Source organism: Strix uralensis, chromosome 7, assembly GCF_047716275.1.
Source record: "Strix uralensis isolate ZFMK-TIS-50842 chromosome 7, bStrUra1, whole genome shotgun sequence".
NCBI lineage: Eukaryota > Metazoa > Chordata > Aves > Strigiformes > Strigidae > Strix > Strix uralensis.
In genome coordinates, this window is record NC_133978.1 from 27,424,612 (window position 1) to 27,447,632 (window position 23,021).

A 23,021-nucleotide genomic window follows, 5' to 3' on the forward strand; every position below is an offset into this window, starting at 1 on the left:
TAACTGTGCTACACATACAGCTTTAGTAAAGGTTCAGAATCTTCCTACGTTCTTACTCCTGCAAACACCTACTTGGGCGCTGCTGGGAAGACTAGTGCCCTTGGGTTCTTAGCTGTGATGCACAGCTTTGACAGCTCCACAGCAGTCACAGTAGCTGAAATCATGCCTGAGAACAAGTGTATGCAGTTGCAGGCCCATTTTTCTTAAAAAAACCCAAAGAAAATAACAGATGATATCTAAGTTTTGGGCAAAGAATAATTATTGTTACTATGTTGTAAGGCAATTATGCATACTAGAAAACAATGCCACATTTAAGAGCAACGTAGCGTAACTTTTTCTTCATATCATTCTGTGTCCCCTGTCTGAAGCATATTTGACCCTCTCCACGATTACTGCATACAAATGTATGTTTCATCTTAGCCAAATATTTCATAGTTGTTTATACCTTGGGTCGCAAATTGGAGAGCACTGAGGCCCCGCTTCTACAGATGCACTTGTCCATCCATACCTTGGTGCTGGTATCCCAGAGGGTCACATTGCACATGTTACTTGGCTCCCAGGTTCCTTCTGGACTGCACCAAGTCGTTTCCTTGGTCAAGTGGCATGGCCACAGACTGGAGACTACTGTGCACTGGAATAGGGGTGTCACACAGTGCGGGGAGACAGGCTCCATGCAGATGTAGCCTCTGTAGAGTAACACAGTCTAAGACCAGAAGGGACCCCTCTGACTCTCTTAGTCTGATATCCCAAGTTAGGACTCACCAGGTCAATTCCTGGTTTAAGTTTCAGTAGTTGTGGTCTAGCCAGGCTCTCTCTCTAAGGGGAAGAAAACAACTGGTATTGTTTTTTTAGAAAATCCAGTAATGGTGTATCTACCATAAATCTTGCTAAGCTGTTTCAACAGTTAATTTTCTTCACTACAAAAGCATGCTTTATTTATGAATTTGTTTCCCATCACCTTCTGTCAAGAGATCTTATCTCTTTGTCTGCTAAATTGAAGATCCTGGTATTACCAGATTTTTCTTCCTGTTTCAGTGCTCATAAGGTATGATCACCGTGCACCTTAACCTTCTCTTTAGAAAGCTAAATAGACTGAGCACTTTGAGTCTCACTATAAAATGTGTTTGACAGTCCTGTAATCATTCTTACTACTCTTCTTTGAAACCACTCTAGTTTTTCAACATCCTTCTTGAAATGTTGGCTGGACAAATTATTTCCAAAGCAGTCACAACAGAGTCAAAAACAGAGGTAAAAGAACCTCCTGGCTCTTGTTTGTTTCCCAGGACAGCACTAGCCCTTTGGTCACAGCACTGCAGAAGGAGCTCACGTTCAGCTGATTATTCATCTTAATGAAGTCTTTACGGAATTGCAGCTTTGCAGGATAGAGTTACATCCTTTCAGTGTGACCTACATTCTTTGTTCCTAGATGTGAGACTTTACATTTGGCTTGATTGGAATACATACAATTTGATGATGCCTAAACTTAACATAGGGTTATGCAGCCATAAGCATCCTTTGCCTCTTGCCCCATGCTTTGCACCTTCTACAAAACTTTGTTAATAATGATTTCAGAATTTTTTCAGGTCACTAGTAAAAATATTAAATAGTGTAGGATCCACAAGCTGTGTCTGTGGAATCCTACTAGAGAAAGACCAATTTATTAATAAATCTGTCTTTACAATAACAATTTAAGACGGAGATGTCATTCAGCTTTTAACAAATTTAATGTTTCAGACATGGTCAAAGTCTATTACAAAAGAGCTGTTTAATGTCATCAAAAAGATATTAAGTTGATATAAAACTGCATTCACACCAAGTTTCCATAATCTCATGTTAAGCAAAATTTGTTATATTACCTCCCTTTCAATTGGCTACTTAATTCCTGTACCAGATGTGCTGTTATTTCACCTGAGCTCAAACTTAGGTTGAAAGATTTTTAATTACTTGGGCCATCTGATTCACTCATTATAAATGCTGATAAAATACTTGCTGCCTTCTGGAACTTCCCTGACTTCCAGGGTGTATTGAAACTTGGTGTAAATGGACCAGACAGTTCCTCAGCCAGCAGTTTTGAACTTCTCAAATACAAGGTTTCCAGAGTTGGTGATTTAGTCATATGAATATTTGAGTGCTTGAGATTACACAGACAAGATGACCTTTTGGAACAGGATGCAAGTACTGTCTAAGGGCCCATATGCTATGGTAACCTCATTATATGCTGAAATTTATTTTCCTACTCCTTTGTGCAAAAGGAGATGTTGACTGTGGTGGGTAAGTGATACCTGTTCAAAGCATTCTAGGCAGATGATGAACTTCTTATAATTTATCTATTTTTTAACTTTGAGGGAGAAATTACCCCAAGCATTTCAGGCTTCTGTAGAGTAGAAAATACTATAAGAAAGAATAACACAACACTAGACTCATATTTTCCTTCTCCACTGTCTGTGGAGGGCTACTTTGCCATTTTGGACAAGGATCCTTCTGTGTTGTCAGTACTCCAGGCTCCTGTGGATGGCAACAATGACTCAGTTATTATGAACTGTTCTTTCGTGGCGGTGTGCTTGTATGTACGTACACACACGTGTGAAGTGCAAGCACTTTTCAGCGCCTGCTCTGTGGGAGCCCTGGAAGGGGGAATGGACTGCACCGAAGGGTCCCTGTGAAAAGCCAACCTTAAATCCACCGTAGCAGGGCCAGCTCTCATGTGGGGAAGACCTTTCTTTTACGTGGCCCAGGAATTTGGGGCTGTTGAAAATTGCTGTGCATCACCAGATGACCCCTGCTGTCACTTCGTGGGTGACAGGCGCTCCTGACCCTGCTCGAGGATAATTAACGAGCATTAATCACCTTGCTGTTCACCTTCCTTTGCAGGGGTGCAGTGCCTAGCTAGGGTTGCTCCAGGTGGTGGAGCAGATGCTCTGGTTACCTGGGATCATCGTCCCCACCATTAATTATTCACGTTATTAATGAATACGTGGATCAGGTGATGTTACTAATCCCAGCTCGGAAGAACATGGAGCCGTGCGCCGAGACGCGGAGGGGAGGGCAGTTGCACAGGGGGAGTCCCAGCAGCTTCCGTTAATGAATTAATTCGCTAACGAGGGTGGGCTCGGTGGCCCGGTGCCCCCTCCCGCCCCGGTAGCCGCCTCCTCCCCCGGAGAGGGGGGGGAGTGACAGGCAGCGGCTCCTGCCCCATGTGACTGGGGAGCGGCTGCCCCCGTCCATGGCTTGGCCTCCCCCGGGCAGCAGCAGCTCCGGCTCCCGGGGAGGAGGGGCAGGAGCTGCTGCTCCATGGGGAGGAAGGGCAGCCCCCGATCCCCCCAGGCGGAGGGGGGATCCCGGGCCGCCTCCCCCCCCTCCTCCTCCCCCCCCTCCCCACTCTGGGCCTTACCCGAGGAGCTGCTGCTCCTCATCTGCTCCTACCTGGACGCGCAGGCCTTGGGCCGCCTGGGCCAGGTCTGCCGCCGCCTGCGCTTCCTCAGTAGCCGCGATCTCCTCTGGAGGCGCATAGCCCGTGGCTGCCTCAACTCCGGCTTCACCCAGCTCGGCACCGACCTGTAAGCGCGGCCTTCCCGGCGGAAGGGCGGGGGGGAGGCGGCCGCGGCGGCTGGGAAAGGCCGGGGATGCTGCGGCCTAGCTGGTTGCTAAGGGGCGTTCTGCGCTCCTGGCGTAGTCGCTAAGGGGGGCTCCCCGCTGCCGTGAGGGGGCGGAGGGAAGGGGGGGCTATTCTCGAAGCGCGACTGCGCCGTCTTTAGTCTGTGCCAAGAGGGGTGGCGAGGGCAGGGGAAGGGCCGTATCGCCGGGCCTGCAGTGGGGCCGCCCCTGGGAAGGGAGGGACCGCGTGTGGCGGCCCCGGGGTGGTGGGGCCTGACGCCGGCTCTGCCCGGGAGGGTTGGGGGATTGTGGGGAGGCGCCCACGAGGAAGGGGGCGAGCATGGCGGGGTGTTTCCCGGGCTCACTCAGGTGCCAGGCCCGGCGGGAGCACCCCTCAAGTGTTGGGGCCTGAGGCCCTCTCCAGATCAGATCGGTCTCCCAAACTTCTCCTAACAAAACATGTAGAGTTGGGGGCTTCAGGCTAGGGGAGGTGGGAGCACGAGGAAATGCACAGAGCTGCCATGTGCAGCTGGAGTGGCCCCTGCGTGCCCATGCTCCCTCCCTGCCTCTGAGCAGCAGCCCCTGCCGTGGCCTCAAATACGCCCCAGAGAAGAACCTGCAAAGGAGCAAGGCCTGAGCTGGTGTCTTGGGTAAAGTCTGGAGAGTGGGCTTATGTACATTGTTAGGCGCAAGAGCCTTCGTGACAGGGAGCTCCAAGGATACATGTTTCTTAAATTGTCCTGCTCACGGAGCAGCTTGCTGGTATAGCTGGTGATGGCTGTCCCAGAGAAAATGACTCTTGGACTCTGTGGCTTCTGGGGTTTAAAGTTTTGTGGATAGGTTTTGTTTGTTTTTTGTTTTGTTTTTTTTTTTTTTGGTGTGAGACCATTTGGCTTTGCTGTGTGTGACACCAGCAACTGTCTAGATTAAGTGCTTTTGGGTCTTGGGCCTTGGCAGGGGTTGGTAAGGACCCAAACATTGCCTTTCCTCTCAAATTTGCTAGTGTATGAAATGGCACTCAGAGGCAGCCACACAATGTGGGCTTTCCTTGCTACTCTAAGGATCCCAAGAGGAAGTTTATGTTCTTAGGATCTACGAATCCCTTCCTATGGTTTCCCTTTAGCTGCCAGCCCAGGATCTTGTTTGTCATCCAGTGACTCAGTATTGTTTCTGTAAACACTGTGTTGACTTGAATCACAAGAAGGGATGTCAGGTTTTGAGCCCTCTTTTGCTGTCTCATATAGCTATCTCATCAATAGCACAGACTTTAGAGAAACAATTGTGGCTCCTTCTGGCAGGAGCAGAACTTCAGTGGTGTTGAAAATTCTTGTCTTGGGTTTTCAGGCCAACACTTCAACCCCTTCAGTTTGTAAGTTAAGCAAAGTTCCCTTGGAAGTCAGCAGGAATAAGCACTGCAGAATGGCTGTGTGTTGGACTCTACTGTGATATATGATTCTGTCTCCTGAGGAAATGAAGTTCTGTATTTTTCATTAAGAATAAGGTGATACTATGCTCCTTCAGTTGCAGGAGGGATCAGGTGTACAGCAGAGCAGGTGCAGCATATGTAAGGACCACCACTTCCCCCTGCAGAGGAATGAGGGTCTATAAACAGCTACAGAAGAGGTTTGCTAGGTCAGAGGGTTTAAGTGAAGGGAAGGCTGCTTGAGTATCATAAGCTCCCAGGGATTTCAATGCTGTTAGGTTTGCTATGAACAGATTTTTTTTTTAGTAATTCTAGGATGTGCTTTTGTGCTGAGTCCTATTTTCAAGTTTTCTTTAAACAACTAGTACTGAGTGCTGCTTTTAGCATTGGTCAGCACTGCCCTGGTCCTAGGGAGTTCAATCATGGGTAATACACCCAGTGACATTACAAGTTGGTTATGCAGGAACCTTGAGATATATCTGGAGTATGAATCCTTTAATTACTTTTAACTTCATGGAAGGCTCAGACAACCTTCAGTTCTTTGAAACAGCGCATCAGATCTTATGCAGAATACCTGAAAGTCGAGCACTTGTTTTCCCTGTGTGGAGATTCAACATCTGGGGGCAGTTGCAGAAGTTTTGTTCCAGTGGGGTAGACAGTTCTGGCAACAAGACAAGGGCATATCACAGTACCTAGTGGTCTGGGTACCTGTACGTCCCCAGAAGAACCAGCGTGACTGCATGTGTTGAGTTGTGGTACAGCTGTAAAGCTTGTACTTACCTGAAGAAGAGTTTAATAGTCTCTGTGGCAACTTGAGGGTTTTAAATAGCCATGTTTCTTCTGTACCACTTGCTCCTCATGCATGTCTCCAAGATCAAGAACAATCTCCAAGATCGCTGCTCGTGGAATTGAGGGAGTAAGACTTGCAGAGAGAGGTTATATTTTATTTGACTAATCAATACAAATTGGGGAGGTGGTTGAGGTAAGCTTCTGGGCACGCAGTCTTTCTTCCTGATAATAAATCTAAGTAGGAACCTGGTAGGTTGCTCATTGAAAGTTAAGTTTGAGCTGAGTAGGTATTTAAGCTAAAATGTCACTGGGTAAATAGAATGGTGATGCAGATGATGGATAGCTGGACCTTCTTGATAACTGTGCTTTCTTAGTGATATGGAGTAAGTCTTGAGTTTGTCAGTGGAGTAAATCTTGAGTTTGTCAGGCTTGACTTTGACTCACTGAAGAGCTGAAGCTTCTGTTGCACATTCTGGATAACATTGCATGAGGTGAACACTTTTTTTTTTTTCTTTTAAGAGGTTTTTGTGCAATACTGTCCACAATTGAGAAAGCAAAGGCTGGAACCGTTTATGGTAAATGTACTTAATGAAATAACGTGCATGGTTCTAACATTAGATCTCAAACTGATGGTCCCTGGGAGGCTGGCATAAGTTAAAAACTAGTCTAGGGAGTATTTACTGTTTAAAACAAAAAACCATCTCAGAATAGTTTGATCATTTCTGCTGTTAAATGGCTTTTGATAAGCCATCTGTTAATGCTTTGTAAATAGAGATAAATTTGAGCCTAGAGTGTAAGATAGCTGTGAAACTTATCCCCCTGCCCCCACTTCCCCATTTTTTAAAAGGGTGATTAACTTGAAAATGACACCATTTCTTTAAAATGTTGTTTCTGTTCGGTATATCTTCAGATAATTGTAACAAGAAGATCAGAGGGAACAGGCTTTAGCTTGTATGTGAAACAACTGTTCGTGCAGTCAGCTTGCTTGTACACCACCTTTATGCTGAAATAGGGAAGAGAGAAAATTTGTAAGAAACTGGTTGCAAAACCCAAGCTGTTAGCAGCACGGAAAAGAGAAATTGTAGTATACCTGAAACAATTTGATTAAATTTTTAAGATTATCGACTTCTCATCCTGACTATCTACCTTTAAAAAGTGCCGGCTATGGTTATCTTAGGACACAGGCTTAAAAAATATTAAATTGATTTGCTAATGATGTCAAAGGAAGATGTGGACTTAATCCCAGACAGTAGCTGTTACGCTGAAATGCATATTCACAGCATTGACAATCTCATATTTGCCCTATCTGGTAGATTCAGCTAATCAGGAGCTGCAGGTGTAAGCGAAGTTAAGTATTCAAGGTATTGATTCAATTGTGCATTTGCAGAAGAAAAGTTTGCTTTGAGCGATGTTTCTGTACACTTCATTCCTTAGGAGAAGGGAAAAAATAAATCACTAGGTTTGCATCAGTGTGAATTACTGTATATTAGGGACAGCAGGGCCTGACTTGGAAGGGTTCTTAAAGCACATTCTTAGTATGAAAAATGTGCTGTGTCTTCTTTGAGTCAGCAGTAAGCAAATGCTTAATAGAATATTGTGTCAGTATTATGGAAGTGTAGAGTGGTTTTAGATGGATGTGGTTCTTGGCACCTGTCCTACAAGTCTTTCTATGTCAGGCTGCCACTTGTTCTCTATAGTCATGTTAATTTTATGTATAGACCTGTACTGCAACAAGACCTTGTCATGGGCATGATAAAAAGATAGTCCCTACACTGAGATTTTTGCTTCACTTAGTCATAGGAGCAGCTGAAGCAAGAGTCGAGCCCTGTCTTCGTGACGTAAGGTGAATGGAGCATTTTTGTTCCAAAAATGCATGGCAGCATATCACAGAAAAGTTAAGGCTTAAGAATGCTTTCTGCAGCTAAACAGTAACTGAGCGGTAGCACAAAACCTTTGGGGTTTTTGGTGAGTACAGTGATATTACAGTTGTGTCTGGTAGCCTGTGTCTGTTTTGCCAGCTGTTGTACAGGCCCAGCAAGAGCAGTCTCTGCCCTGACGAGCTTGCTGCCTAAATAGCCAGGGTAAACAAGGGCTGGGAGGGGAAGCGGAGGCAGAGAGATGTCAACCAAGCTGCCCTCTGTGCAGCAGGTCAGTGTCAGAGCCAGGAATAGCAGAGGGTGCTTTAAGCCTTCATCCAGTGCCTGCCTGCTGGACCACCTTGGACTGGAGAAATTGGAGAGGGAAAGAGCTCATTGCAAGGTGGTTCTTTATTTAAAGCATGGAAGAAAGGAATAAAGTTGCAGCTGGGCTAAACTTATTTCCTCTTTGTTACAAAGGAATTTTAGAGGGCAAGTTGCAAGAGTTGCAACCTAAATAGCTTGACAATGTGTTCTTTGTAATATATTAATAGCTGTTGTCAAAATACAGAAATGTTCCACTGTATGTTTTCTCTCTATCTCCTGTTTTGACTTGCCTACTAGGATCATGGTATATTCTCTGGTTCAGAGAAACAGATTCATTAATGGATGAATTTATCACCTTTGAGTATTTAAGAGATTGTGTAAGGATTTCTGTGAGTTAATAAAAGCTGTGTTTTCTCCAGATTTTGGAAAAATATATACACCTGCAGGAGCAGGAAATAGCCAATCTATGCAAGTCAAATCCAAATGCAAACTGCAGCAATCATAGGAGATCTCTGCCTTCAGTACTGGAGGGGGAGGGAGTGTGAATGCCTGTAAAGCTGCTTCAGTTTCCTTCATCTTTTAAAACTTGTTTTACCAAAGTTTCATTACTTTAAGTCAGAAATGAAGTAGGCAGTGAACTGGCGCAGATGATGCAGAGGGGAATACTCTGGGGAGCATATTGCAATAACAGCAAAAGCCTGGAAGAGGGCACACAGCTATTGCTTTGTGCTGGAGGAGTCAGTGGTTTTTTTGAAATTCCTGTTAGATTCGTTCTTATTTTATCTTAAACTGTTAGTTCTGGGTAGGATAGATCTGCCAGGACATTTCCACAATATCAAAACTGCTTCTTGTTCTTGGGATGTGAAATTGTTTGTAAGAGTTCTTTCAGGCCTGCCTACCCTTCTCTTAAAATCCTCACCAGTTCAAAGTGGAAGAGGAATTTTTATCTATCTCAGGGCTTAAAAAATGTGTGCTGTACTTGTTGCTATTATCCCTGTAACCTGCATACATGAACTACCTATGGGTTATTTCACACTATCCAAATACTACCCTGACAGCTTACTCTTTCAAATCAGAATATACATGACAACTACTGAGCAGCTGCAGGTTTTCTCAGATCTTCCCAGGGTTATGCATTTTTTGAAGCAGCCCAGATTTCATCTCCAAAAAGCTGACAAAGATGTTGAGAGAGGCCAAACTCTGCCTGGAGTTTCTAGCCATGATCCCATTGCAATCACTCGTAAGGGAGAGGGCATCTGATGGCAGAATGGTCTGGCTCAGATGTTTTTTTGGGAAGCCTATTTGAAGGTGTGTGGTTTTGCTGCATGTACAGAAATTTGCTTGCAGCTGTGGTTCTTATTAAAGTCTCTGGCTTCTTCATGCATGGGAATCATTCATGAGAGCTGTGAAGTGGAGCAGTAAACCTGCATGGCCTGGTAACATCTAACTGAGATAGCATAGACACAGGAGGCAAGGAACATCGAGAGAACAGTGTGCAGAGCTCTCCTCCATCTTGGAGTTATGTGAACCCATGTCAGATAGGAAGGGGGGGGGGGCATAGAAGACAGACTGGACCTGGCGGTAACCAAAATAAGGGTCATATGCTAAAGGAATTCAGGTGGAATTTTTGTCCTGGAAGAGGCGTTTTGAAAGACGACCGACTTGTTGAGGACAGCAACAGCAGCTCCTGACATAAATAGCTTTTCCCTCTCGGCTGTCTGTTGGTGGCCCATGACTTGTAACTGCACTGAGACCCTGCCACTCAACAGGTGTCTCCTGATTACACAAATAAGTGCAGTTGGTCCCTGTGTTAGCCATCCCTGCCACAGGGCCAAGGTTGAAAGTGGGGCTTAGCCACTGTGACCTATTTGTTCCTCTGTGACCCTTCCAGTCAGGCCTGAGGCAGGCTGGTGACAGCTTTTATGCAGACAGCAGATTTTGTCCACAGAAGAGATTTGGTCTCAGCAGGTCTCTGCAGACTTGCATTTCCAGATGAGCTCTTCAGCACTTAAAATGTAGCAAAATATGTAAGACTTTGGGTTAGGATGCCCCATGCAGCTGGGAAAATATACTGTATGACATGTTGGTGCTATCTTCTGTAACATGGTATATGTTGTTGCAGGCACCATTGTTTTGGCATGTGCTGAAATTGTAGATGGCCAGTAGAAATCTCCCCCCGGGATGCAGTAAAGCACAGAAGCTCTTGCTGTTGCAGAAATACCATTTCTGGTAGCAAAGGACTTTGGGGAGGGGTTCACTGAAGGCAAAAACTGTTGGAGGTGAAGCTTTAGAAGGAGACGTGCTTAGTCTCTGGCTGAGTGATTCTTTCATTGCTTTCTTTTGGGGCCCAGGCCAGCAGCTCCCATGGTGGCTGAGGTCACCTGGGTCAGTGGTGCTGGGGGGGGGGATAGTCCTAGTCTCTCACTTCAGCAGCTGGGAAGTGGACTCCAGAAGGAATATTACATTTCTTTCGGTAACTCTGCCAAGAAAGGGAGGAAATCCATAATTTGAGCAAAATACTTTAATTTTTTTCTGTAGGGTGGGGTGAGGTAGGAAGGGGGAAATGAAAATCCTTTATAATCGGTTGCTTGGGATGGCTTTAATCCTGGAACTCTCTCTCAGGCTGTAAGAACTGTTCAGCTCCTCTTACTTAGTTTAACAAAGTCTTTACAAAGAGAGCTTCCATCAGGAGTGCACGCAGGTCATATGTTGCACTGTATGGTTTGAGATCCTGATGGAGTGTGTTTTGGATTAATTAGCTAATAACAAAGATAGCCTTGCATGTCCTGGATCATGTAACTTAATCAGCTCTTGATGGCTGTGACGCCCCAGCAGAGGTGGTAAAATGATGGACTCTGGGCTTTAAGAGCATTTTTCTTGAATTTCATTGAGTGTTCATATTCAGTGTTCCTTCATCCTGTGTTTCCTGTCATCCTTCTAGGAAGTTGGGCTGTACTTCAGTTACTTTCTGATGCAGGGCTGTATAGGTCCTGGTAAAAATATCAGTCCACCCTCAGTGAGTCAGCCTTCAGCAGTCTTTAAGTTCACTGTTGGGTGGCTTCTCTGAGAATGTGAATGCCAAGATCTTGATTTCACAGAACACTTAAGTATGTGCTGGATTTTAAGCATGTAGCTTAGTATTTTGCTGGACTGCATACTAAGAAAGGTCAGGGTGTTCACTGGCTGGTGGATAGTGGTCCCTCCACAGCATTTTACATGGCATTTGTCTTCATAAGGTGGTTTAGTCTCCTGAATCTTTGGATGTTCAATCCAGTTGCTGGAGTGAGAGGTACTTGGTTAAGTCAACCACTCCGTGCAGATGTGTGATGTAAGTTGATTGTCTTAGGCCATCATGGAACAATTCTTTAAGATTTGCATGTGTAGAGAGTGTGTTGATCATGATTGAAGCAAAATAGTCTGTGGGGGAGAAAAGGATCTTTTTTATCAAATGATTAAGTTTATATGGTGATGCTCTTTTTAACTTTCTAAGATTTGAGAACTGCTCTCCTGAATTGCAGTGATGCTCATCACCTTTTTTGATGTATTCTGGGAGTGGCTCTGGGGGGTGCTGTTGAGGAAGCAAATCAAATTATATGTCAGCACTTGATACCATCACTGGGCTTGATTTAAATCCCCTGGTATAGGGGATCAAATGTCTGACCAACACTTGAAAATCATTGCGGTTCAGTCTCTGCTGCCCTGCTATTGGCAAAGGTGAGGGACCTATCGGTCAAGTTTCCACATCCCCTTTCTCATGGCCTCCATATGTTCTGTGTTCTTTCTTGCCTCTATTTTGAATAAATAAAATCACTGGGAAATAAAAGGTGGATGCTTCTAAGACATGTTTAAATTAGCTGGGTCCAGAATTGCTATATGGAGGAGGCAGGTTGGGTGAATAATGTGTCTATTAACAGTAAAACAAAAAGACAAACCAACCCCCCCGCCTCCCCCCATATAGTCCTCACCACCCAACCCTCACCCCTTCCAGCCAGGAACTGTTGATTTGTGTGAAAGAACGAGGTGTCTGTTACAGGAGCGACTGCAGCAGTGAGCTGGTCCTCTAGGCCAAACCAATGTGTGACTCTCTTCTGAAATGCCTTTCAGCAGCAGGAGGATCAAGGTCTGCTCCCCAGCTAGAAAAGTGACCAGCAGTGTAAGATGGAGGCTGCTTTTTTGACCTTGGATTCACCTTTTTTTGAGCCTTGGAAATTACATCTAGTCTTAGTAGGGTTTGTGCATTGAGCTCAGGATGTCTGGTTGGGCCAGTATGTGTTGGGAGGGGGTTGTGGCATGAGTGCGTTTTCCATCACTGTTCAAGCTGGTGACTTAAAATCTGTACGTGGGGAGAACTTAACTGAGGGTTGAGTGTAGGGAGGAGAAGTGTTTTGGAGTAATGAATGGAATTGGATGTAGGCGGAAAGCCTGAATTCTGTCTGGGAGAGTAATAAGCAATGAGGAGGCTGCTGGACCTGACCTGACTTTTCAGTGCTGTGCATTCCTCATCTCAGATGCTATCTGGCCTCACGAGCTCCTGCAAGTGCTCTCTTTTAAAAAAGGAATTAATCTTCTTACAGCCTAGGCTAACTCTATAGTTTTTTCTTATTTTTTATTTTTTTAAATAGTTATGAGAAATAAAGAGCTCATAGCTTCCTAGATTCAGTTTTATTTGGTGTAGCCCTACTGATCATAAACTTATAGTTGGCTTTCTAGGGGATGAAAAGCTTTTCTGTGTGTGGCTTCTGTTTTTGTTTAAAATGGGTCACATGCACAGGAATGCAGTCAAATTATAATGGTGACTAAGTGCCGGAAAGCATAGAAAAGGGGAGGGAAGGGTGAGCAGAAAAAAAGGAGCCTGAGGCTATGGAAGGAAGGCTGGGAAAGTGAGAATCTGGCCAGGCCCCAGGGCCAGGTTAGAGATTCCTACACCCATTAACAACCACAGATGTTTATTTACACGGAGCTAATCTTTGTTTTAAAAATGACAGAGTAACCAAAAATCCCACTTTTGGGAAGTGGGTTGGGGGCATGGTAGGGATGGGAGGAGAGAGCTGGTTCTGATCGGGGAACGGTCCCCATCTCTCAAGGATCTTCCCTTCATCCTATGCATCTGGGAACATTGGCTGTTGAGAAATGCATGAAAGAGGGATAAGCTCTTGTAATCTAGTAAGTGGTTCACAACCCCTAGTTACAAAGGATCACTTCAAGACTTTCTTCTCATTGGTACTTTTCTGATCTTTTCTACCTAAGCAACTCCACCAAGGATATTGAATAATTAAGTTTATAATACGAGAAAGATGAGAGCTAAAGCTGCCTTTCCCCCCCCCCTTCTTTAATCAACCCTGGATCATGAAAGCAAAACAGATGTTGAACATCTGCTTGAACTATATATGTTCATGTAGACTCTAAAGACAGCATGGTCCCAGGTCTCTGTGGCACCTACCTTTTGTCACCTCTTGAGCTGTGTTGATCTTGGCTTGTTTCGGCTCATCCCAAGAACTTTGATTTGTATTCCGGCAACTGCTTATGAACTACAATATCTCTTATAGTAACTTTGACTATAGAGAATTTTCCAGCGATGTGGAACTCTCTATCCTTTGGTGAGCTGCTGCAAAAGATAGTCTGTCTTGGGGTGTGTGTGCATTGGATGGTTATACAGGTGAATGAATTTTAGTTTGATCATATCTTGATTTCTAATTATTGTATCTGGTTATGTGATTGTCAGGCAAGTGAGGGTCTGGAGCAGTTTCTTTACTAGTCTTCTGGCTAGACGTGCTCTTCTGGCTTCTAGTTTCAGTGTTCTCCTGACTAGTATTTCTTCCTTCTGTTCTTGTATAGTGTTGTCCTCAACTGGCTTTCTTTAGTCTCTTTTAGAAGAGTGATGCCCTGTTTCTCTGGTTGTTTCAGTAGTTTATTTCTATGTCATCTTGTTTTGATTACATTTTGTCTGAATCTGTGTTGCATTCAGTATACTAGATCAGGTTGTGATTGGATTTAAGGCTTGTATAGTAGTACATTAGTACAGTTATTGGGGATGGCTTTCTATGCTGATAAGCACCCACTCTGCTCAATGTTCCTTTCTTGTCAGCTCTCATGAGTGTGCTTGCTTTTAATGTGGCTCAAGCACCATCGATGTTTGCCAGTTCATCATTTGTGGAACCAGAGTGAGAGCATACCTGTGACCAGCTTGAGTGTATTTGTTGTCCATGTAGCATCAGTCCTGGTTGCTAATCTCATCTCTCTTCCTCTGTCTGCAGAGCGCCTGGCATTCCAGTGAAGGAAAGGGTGAAAGTATCTCGGAACTGGAGGCACGGACGCTGCCGCAGGGAGACGGTCCTGAAATGGAAATGCAAGCAAGTGGCTCCTTTCTCTTCTACTTTGTTCTGTGTCAGCTGCTGCGGGGCCTTGGTTTTGTGTCTGTGCCCTGAAATGAGATGTTTCCTGCTCCTTGTGATCCATAGGGTCTTACAAGTGATGTCGCTGACCTGTTTTGGGTGTTGCTGGCTAGCTGGACATGGGGTGACTGGAGCTGCTGTCTTGCTCTAGGGATTCACGCTGAGAGTCGAGAGTTCCTTTCTTAGTAAGGGCTTTAATTTGTCATTGTTCTGGTCTCTGCGGTTCTAGCTGGATTTAGCAATCTTTACTACAGACTTCAAACTGTTATGTTCCTATCTATTGCTGTATACCATGAGTGATTTTTCTGTCCTGCTCTCACAGTGAGCATACCTTGTCCCAGACATGGACTTATGTGTCCCCTCAAAATGCTTGGTTTGTGTCTCGTGCTTTATCCTGGCCCCTGATTTGGATGTACAAACTTAAAATGCTAATTGTCATTCTTCTACCTTATGCTTCTTCATTATCCTACCTCATAGTTCTCTCCTTCACTATAAAAAAAAGTATATTTGACATTAATGAGAGGAGATTGTTAAATTCTTGCTTGCAAAGGTGTACTCAGCTTTCAAAGCGAAGCATAAGATAGGTCTTTTGTTTGAATAGCACATCTAAATTTTCTGCCTTCGCATCATCAGACAGAAGGAAAAATGAGACTATGGTTTGTTAGCTGCTGAAGAACAGGGACCTGCTACTGAGCTTTCATGCCTTTTTGTGCTGTGTAGATTGAAGTGGTGGATAATGTGCCACTGCTTGTCTAAAGTCCTGGGAACAGCTGTAATGAGCAGTGGTTTTTGGTGCAGGTTGTATACCTGCCTTTGAAGTGCTTGCAACCATCTGTGAAGACAGGCTCTGTGGATATTAGAGATCATTACTAAACCAGCTTCCCAAGTGAAAAGGCAAAGACTGATTTAATGAGGCCACCGTCCAAACTGCATCCTCTGATTTTCATTTATTCTGCTTCAAATTTGTTACTTCTCCTTATGAAAAAGCCATAGAAAAAGGTAAAAAGCTAAACTGCAGCAGGAGGAGAGCCACAGAAACTGGCTGTAGTCTAGGTAAGCTGGATATTCACTTGCTTTTAGAGGACTGCGTAGGAGTGGAGGAAGGAAGGGGAAATCAAAGTCTGCCTAAAACCAAAGCTGCTGCTCCAAAGATGCTTCTTACTTTTTCCATGCATATGATCGAGTCCCAGATGAACATTATAACCTATACTCAACTGCTTTGTCTGTGTGACTAAAAGCCTGTTATTGGAGATGAATGCAGGCAAGCAGGAACCTTCTATCTAATAAGCAGTCTTGTCCTCTTGCTTGTTTCTGGTTCCTCGTCATGATGTTACAAGGTGCAGCTGTGCGTAATGGCTCTGCTGACACAGAAAATCATGACCTCTGAGGATGAATGATCTGCAAAAAAGAGGGAGACAGGTTTTTATGAGAAGCCTCCCTGCTTTCAAAACAGTTTGTTCATTAATAGTTTGAAAACTGAAAAGCTGCTCTATGGGAAGGCTCTGGGTTTGCTCAACATTTGCATGAGTATCGGAGCACTCGGCAACGACTGCGGAGTGGAGACAATTTCACACATCCATGCTGCACAGGACACGAGCGCTGTATCTGGCCTTGCCATATCCAGAAGGCCTATTTCCTGATTCTTTGGTGGCTACGCAAAAGCAAAGAGCTCACTGCCTAAGTGTGCATTGTAGCCTGTTGCATCTTCTGTATTTTGGTTTTGTTTCAAGAATAAATAAACTTCTTGTCTGAATCAAGTCTGTCATCACATTGCTTGAATGTCTCCTCTTCTTGGTCTCCCTGGAAGTGAAGCATATTTTCCACTTGTACTTCAATCTTCAAAATATTTTGAAACAGCTCCTTTAGCAGTCCACTGCTTTTGGCCTGGAGCCTGTCTGTAGGAACCTGCTGCTGTCCCATAGATAGCAAGGGTCAGAAAGGGTGTATGGGCTCTTCTGAAAGACAGACAACGGAAATCAAGAGGTTGCTCTGCAGTTGCTCTTGGCTCAGCAGTGGAAGAGGTGTGAATGTAGAAAAATACCTCCTCTGTATGATGAACACAAAGTTCTTGGATAGCCTCAGGCTTACCCTGCTGTTTTACATATGAGCATACAGAGAATGCAGGAGGTGGAGGACTTTCTGTCTGTAGGAAGACCTTTGTTATTTGGTGTGACCTGCTCCCCAGCTCAGATGTGTGTGAAACAGTGGCAGCTTTGTGGTCTCTGCTGAACATCAGCAAATAACGTGCGCAATCAAGACTGACTGCACAAAGAGCTTCGTATTGAACGCTCCATTAGAAGTGCTCAGCATAGCTTGCTGATAGTCTAGTTTCTTAAAAAGTACAGGGCTCATGAAGAGGGGTCAGGGAACCTTAAGTATTTCCTATCTAAACTCACTAGACTGTTGGCCATCTTCTCTTTAAGAGATTCCATGCTTCCTTTTCCTCATCTCTTGGTTAGAAAAATGCCAGCAATGTGATCTGCTTTTTATGTTGCTGGAGAAGCTTCACTTCCTAGCTGTGCTACTATATTAAGCCTTGCTTTTGTATGTGACCAGCAGCTCCAACTGCTGCTCCAACAGTTTTCTTGAGTGGGCATTTACTTTTGTTGATATGTTTACATAAGCAATCTTTTTTTCTTTGTGTGTGAGGTTTTTTTATTTTGTTTTCTCCTCCCCACTCCCGCACCCCTCCCAACCTGCTGTCTGTTTGCAGTTTGATGCCCTGGATAGAGCTGGATGGTGAGTATCTCTACCTGTCTCAAGCGGAGAACATCCAGGCCTACCGGCTCTGCCCAGACGGTACAGGTTTGCGGCATCACCCTCAAGCTATCTTCTCTGGCCACCAGGAGGATGTATGTCGCTTTGTTCTTGTCAACTCCCACATCGTCAGTGGAGGGGGGTAAGTTCACAGAAGCACAGAGTCATCTAGGTTGGAAAAGACCTTGAAGATCACCTAGTCCAACCATTAACCTAACACTGACCGTTCTCAACTACACCATATCCCTAAGTGCTATGTCAAAGTTGGGTGAATGAAGGAGCCCAAGGAGTGTGGCAGTGAAGTTGGAAATGTTTTGTGTAGCCAGGCCAGAGCAGAGGGCTCAATCTTGCTACACAGGATCCTCATGCTTGGCTGTGTTCAACTGCTGATGCTTCCTCTCTTATGATTTGGCTCTGTCCTGAAAAAGCTTCTACTACAGCAGTGGAGGAGCTGAGGCTCGTGCTGTTGACCTTATAAAGTGTCCTACTCCCTTTTTGAACTTGTGTAGCTGTCCACAGGATTGTTGAATTGGGATTGACTGCTCAAGCAATCCTGACTGATGTGCAGTTTTCACTTCTTTCCCTGTTAGAGTCAGGGTAGCTAGACTGGGTTCTAATATTCAGAACTGCTGGTTAACTGGGGCCGCAGTGGTGTGTAAAGCTTTCTAGAGACAAGTATATGTTTATTAGACCTACTGATATAATTGTGGAGAGGGGGAAAACTGCCAAGAATTCCAGCACACAGACACTTCTCCAATTAATTTTGCATTTGACTGGCCTTTTTCAATTACAGCAAATGACAGAACTGTTATTTATAAATTTTTAGCTATTAATATACACAACACTTAAGCACAGAATTGGGAGATGCAAATGTTGCTGTCTGCCCTGCATATCTTGAGACTCTTCCCTGTGAACTGTAGCCTAAAATTCAGGTGAAAATGAAGGCATGCATTTAAAATTCCAGTAACTGTGTTGGTTGAAGAAAGTCTAAATGTCTTTGTAGTTAATTCAAAGCACAATACCCTTCATGGGTGTTCTGAAATTAATGAAAAGCTGAGGCTTGGACATGGGTGAGAATGACCTTACGCTTGTTCCCTTACTCCAGCCATTCAGCATCCAGCCAGGATTCTGGCATGCTCAAAGTAGTAGTAGGAGGAATGGCTGCTTTGCTTGTTTCTGCAGCTTAACGCAAAGTGGAGGGTGGAAAGATAGCCAGGAAAACCTTCATGTGTGGCAGATCAGACTCTGAGTGGCCAGATGTGGGATTGCAAGAGAACAGGTGATGGGTGAGGAGTGGAGGGTTAATAACACTGCATGAATTTCAGCTCCCATGAGAGATTAGTCCTGGTCTTTTTGTGGCACTCCTAAGCACTAATGGAAGGTGCATGTCCAAGGGAGATGCAGCTGATACAGACTCCCTGCCTGGGAATTTGTTTTTCAGAGATGGAAACATTGTCCTTCACAAGATCCACGGCTCGTACAGTGTCAAATTCTCTGCACATGAACAGGAGGTGAACTGTGTGGACTTCCAAGGTGGCCTCATTGTCAGTGGCTCCCGGGACAGAACAGCGAAGGTGAGCCGTGATGTTCCAGCAGCTGCAGGTGTTGCTGCAGAGGTGACCTCAGGGATCTTGTGCCGTGAATGTTTGTCAGCAGAACTGTTGAGCCCTGTCTTGTCTGTCTGCAGGAGGAGTGCTGGGTATCTTGGTGTAGGCTCATGTCTCTGAAAAGACGCTTGCTGTGCCAAGCTTCTAAGACAGACATTTGGCAGTACTGTATGACATCAGCTGCTGGTTTAAACTAGGAAGTGCAGAAGGTGGCAGCTGATGTTTTGGTTCTTTCACTGCACATCTGTCTAATGCTATAGTGGAGATCCATGCCAGTTAGTCTGCAATTTGCCGTATGTATCTCAAGCACATCCTTGCTTTGTGATGAAGTGCTGCTTCACATGCTCTGTTGTAGATTCAGTCTCTTTAAAGGATAGCATGGAATTCTTTTCCAAATCTGTGGGGTTGTGGTTTATTTGTGGTGTGGGGTTTTTTTATGGTTCTTGGTTTGTAAGCCAAGAGTGAAGTTAGACTATGAATACTGTTAGCTCACATTTTTCTTTTTCAGTTGGCATCATGAATCCTGTCACATAATCTTTTACTTTTTTTTTGAGACAGGACCTTGTTGATTTTTGTCCTTCTGGATCTGGTTGGCGTGTTCTATTCCTATGTGGACCTGGAGACTTGTTCTCCTGAGCTGTAACCAGCTCTGTTTTAGTATTTTAGGAAACTCCATGTAGGTGTTTCACTCTTATCCTGTAGCATCTTCACAACCACTTGTTTTGTTGTTGGAAGTGGTTGCTGTATGTTGAAAGCTTTGGCTGTTGCTCAGGGTAGGCTGACAGATACTTTTGGTCCCTGGTGCATATAGAGCATTAATGGAGGAAAGAGGAAAAACTGCAATTCCTGTTTTACAAGAGGGGAAGTTGGGGCAAAGACAGACTTGAATGTTTCTTTCAAGGTTTTATAGGAAGTGTGTGGTAATGGGTAACTGACAGGCTGCTGGGTAGCATGGCCCTATCTATTCTTGTTGGGCCCTCTGTATGGGTGTAGTCCTGGGTAAAATCACTCCCAAGCAGAGCAGTGTTCAGATGTGAAGGGCACTGTTGCGGATGCTGCTTGCCTCCTGGGAGCAAGGCCTTGATGCTGCTTTGTCTCATACTTAAGCAGGGCTTCTCCTCTCTGTTCTGTGGATCCCCTTTGCTGGGAGAATGCCTGCTCGCTGCTTTCCTGGCAGCTGAAGGACAGACCTCCCCAACCTTGAAAACAAATTCCTGAAGGCTAGAGGGAATTTCAGGCTGTTTTTCTTGGAGCTAGTGTGAGATCTTGCCCACCCAGTGCTCCCTACAGCATAGGCTCTAGGGATGTTCACCTCTTATTTTTTATCATCTCTTTTGTAGGCTGCCTTGTTTGTGTGAATGAGACCCTTGGAGGGTGGAAGGGAATCCCTACCAGCCTTTTAAAGGGGCTCTAAGTGTCTAAGCTATTGAGGGCTCTGCTGAGTGTTGATTAGGACTAAGCTCTGAAGAGCTGCTAATGTACATTCCTGTGCGATAGGCACCAGATAGTGTGCTCTGAGCAATATTTTTAACCTGTAGGAGATAGGGATGCCTTAAAAGAGTTAAGCTTTTCTGGTGCTTTTGCTGACACTAGGTGCTAAATTCCCCCGCTGACAAGAATAGCCTGCAATCCTGGGCATTATCAACAAACAAACAAATAGGGCACTCCCAGCTTTGAAGTCTTGAAGTGAAACATTGGGGGTTGGTTACAGAGAACTGGGGGGCTTGAGTCCTGTGGACCAAGAATGAAGGGAAGGTGGAGAAAATGAGGCCCCAGCAAGAATCTGGGGGACTTTATTAGGACCCAGCAAGAAAGGGGGTGTGTGTGGTGAACTGGTGGAAGGGGATGTGCATGTGTGCACTGATGAGGGAGGGAAGAGATTTTTCTCACATTGTCGGTGAGCAAGGGGCGTCTGTTTGAAAATAGCTTGGGGTGCACTTAAGAAACTTGGTCAAAAGGGGCAGGTTTATAAAAAACTACAGGATAGCAAACAATTAATTTTATAGATAATACGAATGGAATTTTTTCAGGGATGGTATGTAGTCCTCCCACGCTGTTCAAGAGAACAGCGGAGATTTGAACAAATCCTACTTCTTGTTTATTTAACTACAGAAGATGAGAAATCTGTGTTGAGTGCTGCCCTAGAGAGCATGTGGTGATGGGGGTACTCTCTCTCTTACCAGTGGGATGGAAGGTCATACTCATAAGCTGAATCTTTGTGTAACTTTAAGTGCTTATTTCTGCCAGTGATTGAAGGCTCTGTTCCTCAAAAATAAGTAATGGGAATTCAGGGAGAGAATCTCAGAGAAGGTGAGCATGGCAGTTTTGGCAGCTCTTCCAGCACAACATTAGCAGTGTGCATCCTACCTTCTGGGTGTTGTGGCATAACATGCATCTCTCTCTTCAGGTTTGGTCCCTGTCCACGGGCAGAGTTGGGCAGTGTCTACATACAGTGCAGACAGAGGATCGAGTGTGGTCCATTGCTATCAGCCCATTATTAAGGTAACTGAGATCTCTTTATTCCCAATTTCCACCAGAGAGAAGTAGAAGAGTTGGATAGGCTGTGTGTCTGCTAATCTCTCCGAGACACCGGTGTGGCACTTCAGGGACTTGATTTGGGTGGAGGCTGATGAGGTGCTTGTCCCTGCAGCAGGAGTTCAGGGAAGAGTGTGTGGTCTTTGTTCCCCATAACAGTGGAGTGATCTGCTCAAAAGGGGCTCTGAAAGTGGCCCCTGTGTTCCTGTTACTGTCTCAGGTGGGACCTGTTTGCTCTTACTTACACAGTGAACTCTTTGACTTGCTAATTAGAAGCAATGAGCCAGATCCTCTTGAGGCTTTCTGTACTGAAAAGATGCCAACTTACATTCTCATTTTCTGGCAGAAGAGATGCTAAGCAAAAAGGTCCCTGCTTGGGACCTGTGTGCACTGCTCAGTTAGAGCTCAGTTTTCTTTGAGCATTCTGAACTGGGTAAGGTAGTGGTGGAGTTCAAGGATGAGGTTTTCCAGCCTCTATTGCCTGTAGCCCTGTGATTCTAGTGCGGGCGTAATGCTAGAACTACAGCTTCACCATGGGAGGCAAGAACAGTACCTACGCCAGTGTCTTCCAGGGTGTTTTTCATAGTGCTTCTGTTATTGAGAAAGTGAAAATCTGGGAAACTTAAATTCTCCTGTTAAAATCTTAGAGTGGCCAGCAATGGTCTGTGTCTTTAGCTCACTGTTAAGCTGGTCTTCTGCATGCAGGAGAGATTCTTGCTCAACCTTTCTCAAGGAAGGAGGGAAGAGCTGTTGTTGCTGCCCATGTGACGTCTGCAACTAGTGAATTTTTCTGCAAAACCAAAATACATCCTACAACTACTGTCCTCATTAGATTTCCGAGGTTGTTTTGCAAGCAGCAGAAACTTAGTGGAGCTAATGGCGTTATCAGGGAAATGACCCTGAAGGCCTGCTATGATTTTGACGTTCCCTCATCCCATTGCTCCGCGTGTTTGAGACGGATAGTGTTTTTGAAGAAGTGCCATGTGCGTTAATGCTGCTGCAAGATGTTAGATAGAAGCCCTTTGCTGTCTTCTGTGCTGCAAGAGCCCCTTTTCTAGCAGACAGGCTCTGGCTCTAGCACCATGGCTGGTTAGAGCCCAGTGGCATGCTGCTTCCTACTCCTAAGTGATGACCTACTGAGGTGGCCTCTTGTCAGGACAGTGTTCCTCTCCCTGGTGTGCACGCTTGTGCACGCTCTCTGTCACAATATTTACCCACAGTCTCCCCAACCCCCCTTTCCTCCCTGCAGGGTGATAAATGGGAGGTGGTGGAACTGCTACCCCTTGAACAAGTAGGCTTAAATTGTGAATTCTCATTTTTTTTATGAGACTGTGGACTGTACCAGCCTCCCCTGCCAGCCCACCCTACTGCCCGCCCCTTACCCCTCCATATTTTGGGGAGGGGGGTGTGGAGAATTAGAGCCAATTAGCCACGTCATTAATTCTTCAATTTGACGGCTGATATAGCAGGGCCTGAAACACGCTGCTGACCTCATATAATGGGAACCCTGCTCCTTAACATATTGACGATGGGAGAAGTTAATTAAAATTCCACAGAGGGAAGGTGTCGGCTAACCTATAAACCTGTCGCTTCTCAGAACAAATCGCAGCCATCCTAGAAGAGAGAGCGGATCAGAGCAGGAGGGCATGTGGTGGGGGAGGGCCAGGGCAAGGGGCAGGGGAGATGAATTTTTCACTAATAGGTTTTATTGCTTGCTGTCTAATGAGGGTGAGTATCAAAA

The 23,021-nt window shown here is 45.0% G+C and overlaps 1 protein-coding gene and 1 long non-coding RNA gene across 2 annotated transcripts in view; one reads left to right on the forward strand and one right to left on the reverse strand.

The window, feature by feature from the left end:
- Positions 1 to 1,740: 1,740 nt before the first annotated feature.
- Positions 1,741 to 3,559, reverse strand: LOC141946035 (uncharacterized). Its single transcript, XR_012629701.1, has 2 exons — positions 3,424 to 3,559; positions 1,741 to 2,505 (listed from the first exon to the last, which is right to left on the reverse strand). It is a non-coding gene; the product is annotated as an uncharacterized LOC141946035 (long non-coding RNA).
- FBXW4 (F-box and WD repeat domain containing 4) overlaps positions 3,207 to 23,021 on the forward strand; it is a 62,701-nt gene continuing 42,886 nt past the window's right edge. The window contains exons 1-5 of the mRNA XM_074875139.1: positions 3,207 to 3,557; positions 14,244 to 14,339; positions 17,095 to 17,280; positions 18,580 to 18,712; positions 21,153 to 21,247. Of these exons, the coding sequence (XP_074731240.1) occupies positions 3,292 to 3,557; positions 14,244 to 14,339; positions 17,095 to 17,280; positions 18,580 to 18,712; positions 21,153 to 21,247 (776 nt within the window). The 5' untranslated portion in view covers positions 3,207 to 3,291. The remainder of the gene's footprint in view (positions 3,558 to 14,243; positions 14,340 to 17,094; positions 17,281 to 18,579; positions 18,713 to 21,152; positions 21,248 to 23,021) is intronic.